This window comes from Aythya marila, assembly GCF_965140915.1.
Source record: "Aythya marila genome assembly, chromosome: Z".
In the NCBI taxonomy this organism is placed as follows: domain Eukaryota; kingdom Metazoa; phylum Chordata; class Aves; order Anseriformes; family Anatidae; genus Aythya; species Aythya marila.
The window spans coordinates 54,482,802-54,496,442 of record NC_139080.1 but is presented as its reverse complement, the minus strand read 5'-3'; the positions used below and the strand labels follow the sequence as shown (position 1 = coordinate 54,496,442).

General features: G+C 45.1%; 1 protein-coding gene across 1 annotated transcript in view; it reads right to left on the bottom strand.

The window, feature by feature from the left end:
- Nucleotides 1–2,708: 2,708 nt before the first annotated feature.
- The window catches only part of PDE6B (phosphodiesterase 6B), a gene marked incomplete at both ends in the record, with an annotated part of 19,782 nt that continues 8,849 nt past the window's right edge, over nt 2,709–13,641 (bottom strand). Inside the window, 13 exons of the mRNA XM_082783914.1 lie at nt 2,709–2,767; nt 3,492–3,648; nt 3,756–3,839; nt 4,827–4,901; nt 5,680–5,743; nt 6,138–6,245; nt 7,555–7,655; nt 8,269–8,356; nt 9,368–9,477; nt 10,418–10,525; nt 11,582–11,728; nt 12,329–12,394; nt 13,010–13,153. Of these exons, the coding sequence (XP_082640040.1) occupies nt 2,709–2,767; nt 3,492–3,648; nt 3,756–3,839; nt 4,827–4,901; nt 5,680–5,743; nt 6,138–6,245; nt 7,555–7,655; nt 8,269–8,356; nt 9,368–9,477; nt 10,418–10,525; nt 11,582–11,728; nt 12,329–12,394; nt 13,010–13,153 (1,311 nt within the window). The remainder of the gene's footprint in view (nt 2,768–3,491; nt 3,649–3,755; nt 3,840–4,826; nt 4,902–5,679; nt 5,744–6,137; nt 6,246–7,554; nt 7,656–8,268; nt 8,357–9,367; nt 9,478–10,417; nt 10,526–11,581; nt 11,729–12,328; nt 12,395–13,009; nt 13,154–13,641) is intronic.

Sequence of the window (13,641 nt, the reverse complement as noted above, 5' to 3'; positions counted from 1 at the left end):
TTGGGTATTACAGGCAAAAAAAACAAGTTAGCAGCATCTACTGGCTGCTCAGGTGGTGGTATCCTACATCCCCCGATGTCTCTAATGTTACACAAAATGACCCATTTCTATCCCAAATGTAGCTTGTGTCTGAGAGCCCCCACCATGAATGTCTCCATGTGAGACCTGGATGGGCTGGACCCGTGCTGGGGGTGGCTGGGCTCCAGCTCTGCGGAGTGGGCCTTCTCAGCGAGGGTCTGTCCAGCACCGATCTGCACCACCTCTGAGAGCAAGCTGAGGAGTGCTGTAATGCTAATGTTTAGAAATAATGTATGTATTTAGGGATACATGTAAGTAATTGATCATGAGTGTACACTCGCTTTACTTGGGGTCATTTATCACTACTTGTCGTATATACTTGCTTTAGGAATAGCAATTTTTAGTAGGTAGCAATAATGGAATTTAAGACAGAGAGAAGCCTGCACGTCCTTGTGTGTTTTGGAGCCTCCCGAGCCCACCGTGGGGGTGCGTACAGGTGGGCACAGGGTGGGTGACGGCCCCTCTTTGTGCCCACCCTGCATGAAGCACCAGGCAGGCAGGAGCACGGGCCTGTCCCCTCCCACCCCACAGCACCAGGGGTGACTGCTGCAGGGATGCCGCCTCTGCGTATCTCTGCAGCCCCCTGGGATTCAGCTGCTGGGAATTTCTTGCTGCTGGTTGCTGCACATGGCTTCGCACAGCAGCATGAGGGGCTGTCAGCTGGGACATGGGGTGGAGGAACCTAACCCAATCGCTTTTCTGCTGGTGAGAAAACGTGGAGCCCTACAGCAGGTGGTGGGGCATGCCCGAGGGAAAGGCTACGACACCCAGGAGGCAGAGAGCCAGGGGAGCCAGCACAGATGTGCAGACAGTCCAACGAAATGGCTTCAGGCAGCAGAGCTGTGTGTGCTTTGCATGGGACGCCCGATGTGCTACAAGTGGAATTGGGGTGGCAGGAGGGGACGCAGCCCTCCCTACTCAGCAATTTCACCTCCCAGCCCAGCTCCTGCCAGCACAGGGTGCGCTGACCCCTGAGCACGAGAAACCCTCCCGCAGCACCCACCACACCAGCAGCATCCAGCACACAGGACGGGAAGTTAGCTCTTTATTTCCAGGAAAATGTGTGAAGTCACAGAGAGCTTGTCTCAGCAACAGGCATTTAACCCTACAGGGGCTGGAGGTGATCTGAAACCCCCCCTTCTTGCCGTGCCACACCAAGATAAGCTCGTGGCGTTTTGCTGGCTGAAAGCAATGACTTGTTTGGCTTCGTGTCCTGGAAGTGCTGCTACGCGATGGGAGCTTCCTACACGGTCACTAATGGAGCTGAGACACACAGTGTGAAGCAATTGCCAGCTGCATATTTAGCTTTCATGCAAGTGGACGGGTGTCTGCATTTTCCTGAAGGACAACTTGCTGCTCACGTAACAGCTGCGAAGCAATAGAGGATTATATCTTGCCTAGTACACTGGGACCTGGATAAACGAGCTCCAGATACCTCTATGGCTATAGTTTTCCTTTTCCTTACAGTACTTCTGTAATGCAAAATAAGTTACTGAAGGGTAAAAGCACTGAAGGTAGCAGGAGTAATAGAAGATGAATAAAATCCCCACAAATTGAACTCTTGTTACATGGCTGATACACCATGCACTGAGAGAGAGAAAGAGAGAGAAAGAGAGAGAGAAGGAGGAAGGGCAGGAGGAGCACAGAAGGGTGTCTCTGTAAGAGTGCAATTGAATGTTCTAACATGGCTGCATTAATAATCTTGAACACTAACTTTTATCTAAAATAGAAGAGTGGAAGTCATCAGTCCTTTGAAGTTTGGAGGGGAATGAGAGGACCAGACATCTCAGAGCAGAAGGAGAAAGGGAAGGAGGGCTGGGACCGATCAGAAGAGGACTGCATTAAATAACATTGGCATTACAAGGTAAAACTGCATGAAGTGAGATGCCACGATTCAGGTTGCTTGGGTAACTGGAGCTGCAGTGAGTGGTTGTAACACACAGTGTAGATGGATCCTGCTGGAGAAGGCGGCAGCTGCTGGATTCTGCAGCTGCCCGATCTTGCACGTGTGTCTCTGGGCTTTTTAGAGCAGCACCCTACCTACAGCCCTGAAGTGAACACAGAATTACTGTCACTCATTTAGATTTACATGGAAATGCAACTTTTCAGAACAGCTCAAAGGTGTTCATACTTCATCCCTACCTACAGATTTCTTTTTGATATCTGCAAAGATACGGGCTTAGATACGCTAAATTCAGCTGCTCCTCAGTTTGTCTGCTCTGCACATCAATCACGTGGGGTTGTACAGAAAAGAATATGAATTCAGCTGGCCCCATCAGCTTTGGGTTTTGAAATGTTTCAGTGCTGGATATTTTTTTTTTTTTTTCTGCAGTCATGTAACCTGTTTTTTTGGGCCAAGCATTGCTCTGACTTGCCACATGCCATCTGACAGCATCGGGTACATTAAATGGAGAGAGGGACAGGACAGAACGGGCTCCTCACCATCAGGAAAAGATTCAGTTAAGGCAAACGAGATCTAGCCCTTCCCTGGTTGGTTGTAAGCCTAATTAAAGTAGCAAAACAGTCCAATCAGGAATGTATTTGTAAGCCATGATAATTTCTTTTGTTTGTTTTTAAAAAAAGCATGGGCATTCTCATTCTGGGTGTTGTATATTGCATTGGAAATAGGTCTAAAGTATACTGCAGGTTTTTGAAGCTGGAGCTGTTCCTCCATTACAGGTTATTCCATCTGCCATATAAAAAGAAACGAAGAATTAGAGATGAAGTCATAAATGTCCTAAAATCTCTTCTCAGGCACCACAGGAGTTTTTGGCATTTGTAATTATCCACTGATCAGTGTAATATTTAAAGTACTCATATCTATAGATATCTGCTATGCAAAGTAATTGTACATGCAAAGCTACTTTGAAACTGCTTTAGAATTAACAGACAACTTTCTCACTTAAAAAATAATTCCTTAGTTAGGAAATAATTTTTCTACAATTTTCCAAATCACTTGCTTCTGATATTTTATACTGCTACCTAGGAGTGTGTTAGGTTTCTTGTTTTTTTTTTTTTTTTTTTTTTTTTTTTCTTTACTCCTCTTGCTTCACAACCTGTGGTACTGGACCGCCCCTGTGTACAAAGGGATGTGTCCCTGCTCTTTTACAGGGACCTATGGACACTGCCCAGGATTCTTGCTAGCCCCAGCTGCATGGGACCTTGTGCTGCATGTAGCTTGTTTCTCAGGCACGAGCCCCTGATGGCCTTTCTGACACCCAGTCGTGGTGTCAGGCCTGAAGACAAGGTGTAATTTGGAGTTCTTTTTTAAACCTTGCTAGTTGGACAGGATTGAGGAAACTGTTCTGGACTTTGCTGACTTTGCTGTGGCTACAAACCTTGCTGCAGGTCCGGGAGAGTATTGCATAAGCATATTTTGAGTTAGGAATGAAACAATCAGTGTTTTTTCTGACCTTTTTGTGCCGCCATCTTCTCTTCCTCTTTTTTCTTCTCTTCCTCCAGAGCTTTCATTTTTGCATCGTACTCATCAGCACGGGTCTTCCACTCATTCCTATTGTTCAGCAGCCCATCGAGCATAGGCTGAATTTCCTCATGGAAACGTGAAAATTCCTGACCAAAACACAACCATCAGCGCAATTCAGTGTGCTGCTGCTGCACCATGGCTGACCTGGAAGCTGGGACTTGAACCTCTCTGTTGAGAATGATGGAGTGCTTACCTTATAGACAAACGTGCACACAAAGTCGATGAAACCCACTTGAAGCTTTGGAAGCTCAGCGGCTTTCCTCCTGTCCATCATGGGCTGTGGGAGGACACAAACATGCCGTGATTTATGAGAGCACTGCACTGAAGAACATTCCTCTCTTTTTTTCCCCCAAAGCTGCCTTGTGCCAGCCTGGCTGCTCTGCTGTGCTGGCCATAAAGGCTCTCCACCACGACCCTCATCTTGCTCCTCAGAGGGATCAAGTGGCTCATTTCCTGTGCTGTTTCAGCAGAAATTTTAGACAACTCTTTCAGTTTATATCATGGGGAGGGGGACAGAGTATTTTCCTTGCTCCTTTTATCCAGATACCTGAGAGAAGGATTGTGTTACAAAGTGCTGAAGAGTTTTTTTTGTTTGTTTTTTTTTTTTCTCTAAAATATACCTGAACATGAAATTATGTTCTCATAAGGTCTGTGGGTAGAGGGAATATATTAGAGTCTACATTAAGTCTACTTAAGTCTACTGGGTCCCTTTCAACATGGGATATTCAATGTTTCTATGATTGAAGAAAACCAGAACCACACGGGTGGATGCAATGTCAAGGATTAACTCTTGATTTTTTCACTGCCAAATTTAAATATTTATTACTTCAGCAGAAAAAAAAAAAGTACATTAAGAAATACTGCCGTGTAGTACTTGCTCCTACCAGAAATAATTTCTGGACTTTAAAAAGTTTTTTTTTTTCTTTTTAATTTTTATCTTTATTGTAAAGTCTGCTTTCCTCTATGTTGTAGGTATTTTGTTTTCTTTTTTTTTGTATGGGACCAGTGAAAAACCTCCAGTGGGACAGTCACTCCTTGCTTGTTCACAGCCAAATGGAACCGTATCTAACTAAATGAAGAGCTGGACAAGAGGCCCTGTCACAAAGGGTCTTTTTGATCTGAATGGCCACTTTTCTGATGAATTTTGGGCAGCCTGGTAGTTTCAGAAAGACTCACAGCACCCTGAGAGCATCAATGCTTGAAGAAGGTCTCTGCTGAGACCTACCTTCTGATCTGAGCTGTTTGGCTCTCACAGGATACTTACAATGGGCTGCTGCTGAAGGACGCTTATTTCCAAGTCCCCTTGCTCCCAGAACTCAGCTGCTACCAGGAGAGCTACCTACATTGATGAGGAGGGAAAAAGAAAAGTTAGGACTGGTTTTGGCTCTCTATTCGATTCACCTTACATCTCCTTTATGAAGCAAATGTCACTTCCAGCCCCTCCATCACTTCACATCCAGCCCCAACTTTTCTGCTGCAAATGGCAGCAGTGGCAACAGGTTTGCACCTGTGCAGTTACAACCCAAAAACCAACTTAGCATTGGAGCTACTGCTCATCTATTCAGAAATGTCTCAAAAGAAATCCTTGCAAGGATTTGCTTCGCAGTCAGAGTTGTGGATTCCTATTAGGACTTCCTCAGCTGTCCTTTTCCCATGCTGAACATGAAAGTGAGCTTTATTTCTTTTTATCCTTCTTTAACTGTTAATGTTTCTTACTTAGCAATTGAGCAAGCACAGTTCAGGAAGGAAGTCCTAAAGGAAATCAAACAACAGACCAGCAAGCTGGTATCACTTAAAAATAAATAACTAAATAAGTAAATAAATAAATAAATAAAAATGTCATGCCATGCACAAAATTAGCCCAATAATAGCCCAAGAAACTTATTATTTATTATTATTATTATTATTATTATTATTTTCCCTTTGGTAAACATAAATTCCTACAGAATTCACAGTTTCAGTCTTCAACATAGATTTATCCATCAAAACTGTCATTATTCTGAAGTCTTTTCAGTATTCTTAGTAGGAAACTTTGACTCGGTTTTCAGGCAGCTTAGAAATTTGCATTACTTTGAAGTATAAACTAGAGAAATCTGACAGTATATCAAGCACCTGACCTTACTCTGGACTTCCCAAGGTTTAGTGATGGCTGACAAATCACAAGCAGTCATCATCATGGCCCTAAAAACAGAAGAGAAATTAGTTTCTTCTCTGGAGCCCTCACCTGGCCTCTTGCAGGCTCAGGATACTCATGCCCCACCCAGTACTGTGTTATGTCCCAGCTCTGTGCTGGAGTGGTAGATACAGGAGATGGGTTGCTGTAGCAGGCTGGGACACACATTAAGGATTGCTCTCTTGGTACAAATGGATTTGTGCTAGGGAACTGCTTGCTTCTGAGAAGTGTGTCAGAAGTGTATTAGCTAGAGAGTGTATTAGCTAGAGACCATTGCTGCTGAAGCAGAAGAATTCTTTTTAAAACTGGACATACTATAGGCATGTTTTGGAGCTCCCACTGGTAAGCCCAGAAAGAAGGACACAACCACATCATTAACGCCTCAAGAGATAATTTACTCACATGACAACCTCTTTCTTTGTCGTCTCCAGAGACAGGTATTCAGTCCAGGCATTCATGTTATCGTATGTCTTAGACTCATCAACAATCTTCTGGAACATTGTCCTTTTCCTTTGAGGAAAAAAAAAAAAAACAAAAAACTGTGTTAAAAACAGATGGCTGGGTTTCTAGTGGTTGTTGTCCAGGCAGTTAGGTCCTCAAGGGAAACTATTGCAAATGGCTTAAAGAAAAAGTGTTGTGGTGAGACTTGAGCAGGTTGCTTGAAAGTATGTGCTACTGTAGGTTATGCAAGCTGAGAAATGTTATTGGCTTTACTGACAACACAGGAAGGCTTTTGCCTGAATGTTAAGGAAATGGCAGACACACAGAGCTGGCCCAGGTGTTGGAGTATTTTAAGACTACCTGTCTCTATAAACTCAGTCTGACCTTGTTAAAAATATTTATTTACCTAGATATTGTAGCAAATTTTGGGGAGTGGTTTATATACAACACACTCGCATTTTGAGAGGTGTGAAATCATGAAAAAAAATCTGGTTTAATGCCAGCAAATAAGACAGTTAGGCCAGATCCACAAAGAGACTTGACGATGTAATCTGTCCATACTGTTTTGCCTGGAATCTGATCTAAATCAAACCTTCCTTTATAGACTGTGAGCCAAAGATAGCAAAGACCAGCTTGTTCCCACCTGGTAGGGAAGTAGTGGTATCTGCTCCCATATAAACATCCAGGCTGTAAAGTAATAGGACTGGGTCTTGGGCCCTTCCTCATACTCTACTTTTTTTTGGACTATTTATATTTTGTGTAATGATTCTTCAGTGTGAAACATAGAAGCAGTCTCTGGTCTTGGCTCTGTATTTGAAAACACATTTTGAAAGCTCCTTGCTACTGAGGATGTCATATGTTGCTGACTTACAGTTTTATGCCCTAGGAAGTCAGTGTATGCAGCTCTGTGGTGTTGGGCATTTCTGATTTTTGGATGTGAAATAGACTATGAACTGCATATTCACATATAATAGACCACTTAGTATTTGAGTTGCGCTGCTTTCACAGAGAAGTTAAAGGAGCCCAGGCCATGCTATTGAGCATTAATAAGTATTTTTACTGCTGAAGTGCTAGGTAGGAAAAAAAAAAGAAAAAAAGAAAAGAGCATCTCTTTTTCTGTTAGGGGGTCATATAGCACAGTCTTGTTGGAAATAGAAGGCTAAAAGTCACATACATGATCTAATTCTCAAAATTCTTCTGAACAATCTGAATTCTTCCCCCTGTCTCTTATATCAGCATTAAAAGTAGTCTTCTGGAGGAAGCATCTGTGTAGAGGATTGCTACACGGAGGGGCTCTCTCAGCAAAGCATCACGTTTTGTGTTTGTACAGCACCAGCTGCTCCCTGCCCTTCACCCACAGCATACGTGACCAACTTACTTGAAGTACAGCGCCAGATCTGTTGCTATAATGGCAATGTCCATCAGGTGAATCATGTGCTCATGCTGTCTCCGGTTGAGGTTCTGGCATATGTTCAGCGACTGAAAAACAAGCAAAGGAAGCTGCAGAATCCAAGCTCTGTGTTGTTGTGAGCTAGTGGGCATTTCCCTCTCTCAAATGTGTTTTTTTTTTTTTCTTAGTTTATTTTCTAAGTGTTGTAGCTTGCTCCCCCTAAGGTGCAAGGGCTGTGAGCCCAGTTCACCATCTGTTGGTGAACTCCCCCCGTGCTCACCGAGCAGGGTTGGTGTCTGTAGCTTGATACACACTTTGTGCTTAAACCACGTCCACTCATCCCAGCAGGAATTTGCCTGAAAGTTAGCTGTGTGTGTGTGTCAGCCTTGGTCCTATCAGAGGGGCTACAGGAGGAGAATCCTGTGTTTAACACTTTCCTACAGGGCTAATAACATGGCTTCTGAATAAACCAAGCCACGCATATAGGAAGCCTAAGAGTTTTGGTCTCTGGTGAGCAGAAATCACTTGTGGGTAGAAGGGAGTGAGGTGGCTGCAGGTTCTCAGAAACCCAAACCAGAGAAAGATTCTATGCTAAGCTTCTGGGCAAAAGAGTCATAGCAGCTGACAGCCATGGTGTATGTTGCTAAAAGACTTTGTGGCAAGTAAATTATTCAGGATCTTACATTACAGCTCATTACAAACCTCTTCAGAGAGCAAAAACTTTCCAAATTCCAAGTGATGCCTCTCTAAAATTGAGGATCCGTGAAGTTTAGCTAATGGATTTTGAGATCTGGTTGCGTAAAGAAAAAAAAATGCAGATGTTAGTATAGCACTTAAATAAAAAGTCTCCCAATTGAAATTTGTCACAGACAAGTTCAACTTATTTTATGAAGGGCTTAAGAGTAATATTTTTAATAGCTAACAACTTCATTCTAACTGGCAACAGACTGTAACTCTGCTTGTAGCAATTTGGACACTGTATAAAATACATGTATCCTTCCACCTGTGAATATCACCTAAAATGTTGTTCATAACAGTACTGTTATTACTCAGTATAGCAAGCTTGTTGTTTAGTTTCTGAAGAACTATATGTTTACATCTGGTTAAAGCAACAGGAAAAACAGCAGCCCTTGGACACCTCCCTAGCCAAAGAGCAGGACACGCTTATATCCAAAGCACCAGCCAGCTTCACCTATGTTTTCCCAAGGCTCCAGAAATCAGTTAGATAGTACAGCCATCAATCAGAAAACCTGTGACCTGACAGTGCCTGAAGCCAGCAACAGACTGGTCAGTGAAATGATGCAGCTGTTTTTGTGAAGCTGGTAACTACTCTACACAAAGCAGTGCTCACATCCTCTCAGGTGCTAGGTTTCTCCAGGCGAGGGCAGTGCTGTGCATGGTGCTTTCTGCATAGACACCTTCCAGTACAAAGCTGGCTTTACATGTCCAGAGTGCTGCCAGTAGCATCCTGAGTCTCCTGTTATACTCAGGCTACTAAATGTCTGCACTGCACTTGGTCCTCCCTTTAACAGCAATGTAGAGTGTTGCTTTAAACAAACAGCTTAGGCCAGACTGCTAGGAGGTAAAGCAAGCCCCAGGGAGCACTGCAAAATATTGGCTTCCCCGCTGGCTGAGGCACAAGCCCAAGTGCCGTGGCAAGGTGAAAAGAGAAGTTACTTGCAAAGGAAGGCTCTTAACCTGCATAAAACAGAGCTGTGCTGGAGTTTGCTGTGATCACAGCCTGACCCCACTCTACGCAAAAGCAGCAGGAAATGGTTGGAAGTGGCAGGAGAGTGCTTACTTCATCTGGTAAAGGTTGTTGGTTCCTCTGTGGTCGATATCGTGGCACAGAGCAGCAGTTACCATTGCAAGGGCTTCTAGGTCTGTGTAGTAACGCTTCAGTTTGCCAGTCTGGAGGGTGAGAATTTGCATGCCCTCTGTTAGTATCTCTTACAGGAAAAGGTACTGGGCTGTGACTGCTCTGTGCCGGGGATCTCTGCGTTGAAACAGTCCAGGAGAACTGAAAATACTTGTGAAACTAGATACAGTACGTGGTACAATTAGGTTAACGTGGGGAAGCAGCTGGAAACAAAATGTTTCAGACTCAAGGAGGCATGTGTGTCATGCATGTGTGCTTGATGCCTGCATGCTATGCTGGCTACCCGCTGCTCCAGCAGCCTTGAGGACACTTGCACCCTGATAACCACACCTCTCCTCTCGCTGGACACAAGGCACTCTGTGTCCTTCTGGCCAGTGGGCCCGAAAGCTGAGCTGCTCAGCGGGTGGGCTGGGGGTGGAAGGTGTAATTCTGCCTCCAGGTGTGCAGGGCATGCCCTCTGCACTGAGCCATGGGGCTGAGCTTTTGTGGGGCACACATCCAACACTATTATTCTTTGTGAGTTTCCCTCTCACCCCAACAGCCCATGAGAAATGGCACTTGCCACACTCATGCTAGCCAAAGATGTACACCCCTGCTGTCCTGGCTACAAATGAAGGGGGTGAGGTTGTCCTCATCCAAGGTAATGGCAGCCCAGCTGTTACTGCCAGAAACTGTTGGAGGAAGGGGATTCCTGCAGTCATTCCCCTACCCTGCAGAAGGGGTAACCTGGAGGCTTTTCAATGCCACACTTGAGAAGTGAAACGCTCCATTCAGTGGTTGTGGCCCCAGGTGGTAACTCACAGACTCATCACTTAAGGTGAATGGAGGCCTCATTTGGTAGGAGATGTGCTTGAAGTGACAAACATCCTACAACAAGATCCAAAGGGAGCCCTGCGTGTCTCCAGGGCGCAACATCAGACCTAGTGTCGAAAAAGCTGTGCCACAGGATTAATTGGGGTGGTGTTACCTTACCATGAGGAGCGTGAACATGGTCTGTGCAACATTGAAGCCGTGGCGCCAGTTGTGATACGTTATCTTCCGGTAGCCTTTGCTGACAGAGTACACAAACCTCACCAGAACCTGCAAATTGGGAGAGAGGGTGTTAGTTTGTGTGATGACAGCTGACTTGTGAGCTGGCAGCTCTTGCTCTTGGGATAAAGACCACATATGGAAGTCATGGATGAGGATTAGAGCCTTGTCCCTTCCATATATTCTGATTACTAATATTTATGTTGCTTGAAAATAGATGGCACTCTAGGACTAGAGACATGGAATATATTATATCACCTATTACAATATACATTATTTAATAATACAGTGTTGTTTTTTCTTTCTGTCTGCATTCAACTTCTTCATGTGGACAAACTCTAGTAGCTACAGAGTAGCTACAGAGTTTTTCTCCATTGGCAAGGGAATAAATCATGGATAAATATTCATTTTTTAAAATCTCAGCTGCTCAAAGGAACAGCAAAGAATGACTGTTTTTCACACCTGCATCAGAAGCTAGTTATTCCAGAGTAGATATAGTGAGTGCTTTTTGCATTTGCTCATGCTAAGTAATTTCCTTGCACAGCCCGTCCTTTCCCTCCTACTTTCCAGCCTGCCTTTCCAGGGTGAGGGATGTGCGGCTGAAAACTCTGCGTGCAGTTGCTTGCAGAACCCACTAGATGGAGGTCAGCCTCACATGAAGCTCTGAAAAACCCCTCCGGGAGGCACAGGGCTGCCTAAACGCCAGTTTTCAGAGCCATACAGGGGCAATGCTGGCTGCAAACGGCCTTGAATTTGCAGATCGGGGGCTTTGGGGTTGAAAAAGCTTCGATACTGGGATAAGCAAGTGTTTGCATGGGGCAGTCCTCGTCTGTGTAGACCTCATAGCAAACCCATTCCTGTAGCAGAACAGGAGTTCAGACAGTCCAGAACAGAAGCATCTGGCTTCAAGATCCAAACCCATTCTGACCACCATTGGTTTGAGAGTGGGTTCCTTGCTCTCAGCAGGGCTTGGGGGCTCGGGGTGCCAGCCCCTCTGCCTGCAAGCCCACAGCAACCCAGCCGTCTGCCTGATTTCTGAGCTGCTGGTTGACCCTTGCCTGCAGGCATGGGACAATTTGGGAGTCCCTGGGCATTGCCAGCCCCTACCTCCTGCGGGATCTGGAACTTCTTCACCACACCAAGCTCGTAGTACATCTGAATGCCGCACTTCACCAGCTCCAGCTCGGTGCAGTCGAAATCGGAGAACCTGAACTCATAGATTTCGAATTTGGTGGGCCCTGGGAGTTCTTCTTTCTGCAAAAGAGGTTTGTTTGTTTGTTTGTGACATTCATGCTGTCCCTAGGAACACCTGGAAGTGTTTTATCTAAATAAAAAAAATCAGTCTGATTGTTCTTTGAACCTTCCCGTTTCAAATTAAATGCAGATTTTCACAATAACCCCGTTAGTGGGGGAAGAAGTAAAGCATTTTTGGTCAATTTTGAGGAATACTGCTTGCTTTCTGCTAAGTGCTCTTCCTTTTGATTTGATTAGATTGGAGACTCCAAAGCTGTCAGGTCTTACAGGAGAAGTCTTAAAGTCCCTTATTTGCTCTGTTGAATATAATGTATGATATGTCAAGGCCACTGATGTGCTCCCAGGTGGACACTGCACCTCCTGAGATAAAGAGGCACAGAGCAGTCACTTTCTGGGAGCTGGGAAGGCATTCTCTGCTACATGACCATAATGGCCTCACACTCGCACAGCACAGGAAGGGCGGGTGTGCTTCACCTTCACCCTTCACCGGGTGCCCTGCTGATGTGCACTGGCGTGCCAGCACTTGCAACTCTTTCCTGCCCCCACCCAGGCCATATTTGTTTGGCATCACTTCCAATTCCAGAGGTACATTGCCCTTACCAGGATACTTGCCAGCTCCTCTTCCTCACACTCATTTGGCTCTTTCCCCAGCTTTTCACGTGTTGGCTGCAAAGAGCATGGACATGTTACATTGGCTACTGTATTCCACAGGACTTTGTGCTGTGCTGCTTTAGAGGCAGCTCTCATATGCAGATCATGTTTTCTTTCCAGACCTCACTTTTATTTCTGGTGTTTTAATGTGTTCTTCTTTGTAGGAATGTCCTACCTTTCATTGATTTTGGCTTGGTTTTCCTCCACTTGCAAAAATTCCTCTATAAAATTCCCAGTGTCTCAGTCGCGTTCAGTAACCCCACATCCTCTGTACTGAGGAGATTTTGGGATATACATTAGCTCCTCTTTCACCCCCCACACCTCTGCCCTGGGCAGCATCTGTGTGAGCCCCCCTCCACGGCTAGCTTTGCTGAGAAAACCTGAGAGGACTCAGCACAGCCTGCTGAGGTAAAGGGCAGACCACAACTGGCCCCAAGTCAAAGTGAAGTCTTGTTCTGCCATCGTGCACTAAACGCATCGTCCAGCCTCTACGCTGCAGTGGCTGGAAGCATTTCTGAGTTATGGGAGACCCGTGTCCACAGACACCGCTGCTGTTTGGCACAGACCAGGCTTGTGCGCACATGCCAGGCCAGTATGCTCATGGGTGTGTTGCAGTTTGCAAGGCATTACCAGAATTTCCTGAATTTCATCCTTGTCACACTTCACGTGGTAGAGCACCATATCCTGGGCAATGTCCTTGCGGTTCTCCAGCTTGTTCATCTTATCATATGTGTCTGTGTTGAGTACGGACCAGCCCAGAAACTGTGTCAGGGACTTGGAGAGAAGAAAAATGAGAAACAGTAAAGTAAGCAAAACATCTCTACACCACATGATGTATTTTTATAACAACATAAGCTCCACGCTGGTTCCAAGTCTAGCAATGGGCAGTCACGCATCTGCTCCCAACCACTACTTGCTCTTTAGCACAGCAGTACCCCAGCTGATGGATCTGACTAGGTCTCAAGAGTGTCTGTATGACAAAGGTTTGAGGACCCTCTGTCCCATTCAGCATACAGAAAGCTACTTGTGTGTTGTTACAGGTGTTCAGTATAGTACTCCACGCCTATGGAAAGGCTGGTGTCATAACCATGACAGCAGGTCAGGAACCTTTGTATCAAGGGAGAGCAAGGAGGTCTCATCACCTTTCACATCTGTTTACTCACACTCTGTGTTTGCACTCAGCATGTTTGCTGTTCAGTGGCCAATTCCAACTGATTATTTTTTTTGTTGTTGTTGTTTGTTTGGTCATTTTGTTTGATAGC